At 41.9% G+C, this 3,663-nt stretch overlaps 1 protein-coding gene across 1 annotated transcript in view; it reads left to right on the top strand.

Moving 5' to 3' along the window:
- The first annotated feature begins 2,205 nt into the window (after positions 1-2,205).
- Positions 2,206-3,663, top strand: part of wwc1 (WW and C2 domain containing 1) — a 54,773-nt gene continuing 53,315 nt past the window's right edge. The window contains exon 1 of the mRNA XM_034889998.1: positions 2,206-3,288. Coding sequence (XP_034745889.1) covers positions 3,170-3,288 — 119 coding nt within the window. The 5' untranslated portion in view covers positions 2,206-3,169. The remainder of the gene's footprint in view (positions 3,289-3,663) is intronic.

The following is a 3,663-nucleotide window of genomic DNA, read 5'->3' as shown; positions in this document are numbered from 1 at the left end:
AGGGGTTAGGGGGTTAGGGTTAGGGGGTTAGGGGTTAGGGGGTTAGGGTTAGCAGCCAATTACAGCGCCCGAGAAGACACTGAGGTCAAGTGCTGCATCCAGAGTCGGCGTCTTACCTTTAATAAATAAGTCTTTTCTTCTTCAAACATCATCTGGATTCGGACTCACTCAGCCTATAAAACTCAAAGAACACAAAGAACCTTAACTTACTCAGAAGTTGAGTTGCCGGGGCGCCAGGATAGCTCATTTGGTAGAGCGGGCGCCCATATGTAGAGGTTTACTCCTCGACGCAGCGGGCCCGGGTCGGACTCCAACCTGCGGCCCTTTGCTACATGTCATCCCCCCATCTCTCTCCCATTTCATTTCTTCAGCTGTCCTGTCAATAAAGGCCTTAAGTACAGAAACAAAAATACACAAAATCGCTCTTTAACATGTAGATAAAAGAGTACAACATGATGTACTCCAGGAAGTAGTAGTAGTAGAATACTTTCCACGTTTGGAATTAAAGCAACTGGATTGATTTGTCAATTAAAAAGGTTTTTAAAAAACGTTATTAGTCCTCAACCCAACAGGTGAGTTGATGCATGTTATTGAGAATGGTAGCCTATAATTTATCTATTTTTGGATTAATTAGAGACAAGATAAAAGCCCATTTAAGACCGAGATTTGTGACAAGGGGAGGCTGTTTTTACTTTTCAAATGCCTTCTAATAACCTCAACGGATTGATTTTATTTATGGTTCTGTCGACACAAAAGTACCCAAAGGAACAAGTTACAGCAAGAAAAACCTCATTTCAACATGGTCACGTTAGGAAGTCCACAATTGAACCCTTAAATAGCCCATGGTCTGTGTGTAGCATCATTTACAGTGATCAATTGATTGATAAATCCATCATATTTATCAATCTGTTGAACTTTTGGCAATGAGTTAGTTTAAAAATGTATTTTCATTGGAAGGATAATGTCAGCAACAGCATTTATTGGTCATTGATGTTTACATATACATCTGCATACCGTACTTTAACTGCAATATAAAATTACTCTCCACTGCTCTTTAATTCGGATAGCTTCTGACCACACTTTATTTGCACAACCTTTAAATCATTGTTATACTGCTCATTTTAGCCTAACTTATTATATCTATCTGTTAAAATTCTGTCTAAAATAATAGCCGCCTGTATATCTATATTCATAGTACATACTCACCTGTAAACTGTAAATCATTAGTATATTATGTTATTTGCACATATCTGTAAAATTCCTATTTATAGTAATATCCTGTATATTATATTCAGTACATATCCAGCTGTAAATCTTGCTCACAATACTAGTTATCTATATTTTATATTCATAGGACAAACCCATCTGTAAAACTCTCTTTATAATAGTATTAATCTCTATATTTATTCAGTACATATCCATGTCCTGCACTTATGGAACCAGTGTATATCCTGCACCTGCTGCTATTGCACTTCTGGTTAGAGCCAAACTGCATTTCATTGCCTTGTACCTGTACCTGTGTAATGACAATAGAGTTGAATCTAATCTAATCTAATCTAATCTAATCTAATCTAATCTTATTTTAGTGTGTTTTTGAATCGCGAAAAAACACACTCAACTACAACATTTTGTCATTACAAAACCAACCAGGTGCTTCACCTGGGCCTTAAAATGCTGTCACCTTCAAAACAAACTGTGTGATTTTGGGAAAGAAGGTCGTCACGATGCAATCTTCCAAGGTGTCATCAAAACCACACCAGAACCCGGAGTCGGTCTCATTGCTCACCATTAAAAGGATCCATTCAGCACCACCAGTCCACCTCCAGGGGGCGCTGCTGGTTGAAGGTTGGTTACACGGGAGTGGAACCCTGTCCCTCAGAACATCAGAGAACTCACCACATGAGTGGAACAGGAACCACTAAACCCCAATCAGTCAGTCAGTGAGTCAGTCAGTCATTCAGTCATTCAGTCAGTCAATCAGAAGGAAAACAAACCAATGACACAGTAATAAATTGTTGTCAACATAACATATACAGTGATATCTTTTGTTAAAACCAGCCATAATCTAATCAAAGAGCCCATTTTGGGGAAATGCTGTGTGTTGAAAACCTTGAAATCATGACTTCGGTACTTTCTGACCGGGAGTCTTATTTTGCCGTCTTAAATTTGGTCAACAAAGCGTTTTATTTTGAAAAGCTAGCCGGAAGTCACGGTGAATGTGTTTGACTTGACAGGGGTCGACCGGCCGAAGTCAACGGGACTGGAGAAAGACCACAGGGGGACGACTTTACCACCGCTACTGCCTCTCACCTACGGGCCGGTTTTAAACGGATACTTTAACAGAATAACGAACCGGTTTCTCGAGGATTTCCCGTGTTTTAACGGCCGTGGATCGAGTCGTTACTTTCTCCTCTCAGCGGTGTTTACAGTGTTCGTTACCCCGCGGCGGGCGGTTAGCATCGGTTACTGCTGCTAAACATGGTGGCCTTTCGGCGTGAGGGTAGAAACGAGCCCATTTTGTGGATTTTGGGGATTTTAGAGGATTTTTAAAGCCGCTGGGACGTATCCCAATGTGAGACAACACCGCTCGGAACACGTTACTGACCTACTTTTTGTAGTTTTATTCGGAGGTTTGTGGACACTTTACGTTGAAAAACCAGCAGCGGACCAACGGACCAGCACCGTCCGTGTTTGGTGGACCGGGATAATCGTCGTTAAGTTAGTTTTCTTCAAAAGTAAACACCGGGCCGACTCAAAGTTTTTCAAAAGTTGCTAAAACATGCACTTCCAACTGGAAAAACACGTCAACTAGCCACGAGCAACACGTCGTCGTTTCCCGACCGTTGTGTTCATTTTACGGATGACTTGACGCTCGTGTTAATGAATTGATGCACAAGTGCAGCCCACTGCAGGTCTTTTATCCCCCTTTTTCCTTTGTATTCTAACACTTCCCCCATTCGAGGTTTGATTCCGTGTTAATCTGTGGATTATTATGGGTTATTACGTCCTAATCCGACCCGCATCAGACCGGGACTTTTGGGAATAGCTGCGGATCCCGATGGTGATGGTGATGGTGATGGTGATGGTGAGGATGACAGAGAAAAGCGATGGTTTCCCTTCGTTGTGATTTTGAGTAGAGAGGAGTTCATTACATGGAGACTCGCCTGACATGCCAAGGAAGGAGTTGCCACTACCTGAGGGTTGGGAGGAAGCCAGAGACTTTGATGGCAAAGTCTATTACGTTGACCACATTAACCACTGCACCAGCTGGATCGATCCCAGAGACAGGTAGGGGTGTGTGTGTGTGTGTGTGTGTGTGTGTGTGAAGGTGTGTGTGTTCAAGTGGGTGTATTGGCCAGAATCTGCCTTTTGGGTTGGGGGCATAACATAGTGGGGTCATTTGGGTGTCCTCCCCCAATTTCCTGTATTCGGATACACTTTTATGCACCAATTTACGGTGGAAATACCTTTTTTTTTTTAGCCTGTGTGAAGAAGAAAAACACATGAAAATTCAAAATAAATGAAAATTATAATAGAAAGTACGTTGTTGCATGTCATTGGGCATTTATAAGCAGGTATATGGAAATCCTGGAGCTTTATTAGTGGGGTTGACTGTGTATACCTGCATATCACATAGGCTACACCTGTGTGTGTGTGTGTGTG

The sequence above is a fragment of the Etheostoma cragini genome, chromosome 13 (assembly GCF_013103735.1).
Source record: "Etheostoma cragini isolate CJK2018 chromosome 13, CSU_Ecrag_1.0, whole genome shotgun sequence".
In the NCBI taxonomy this organism is placed as follows: domain Eukaryota; kingdom Metazoa; phylum Chordata; class Actinopteri; order Perciformes; family Percidae; genus Etheostoma; species Etheostoma cragini.
The sequence above is the reverse complement of the archived record's forward strand: the minus strand, read 5'-3'. Positions and strand labels throughout refer to the sequence as shown.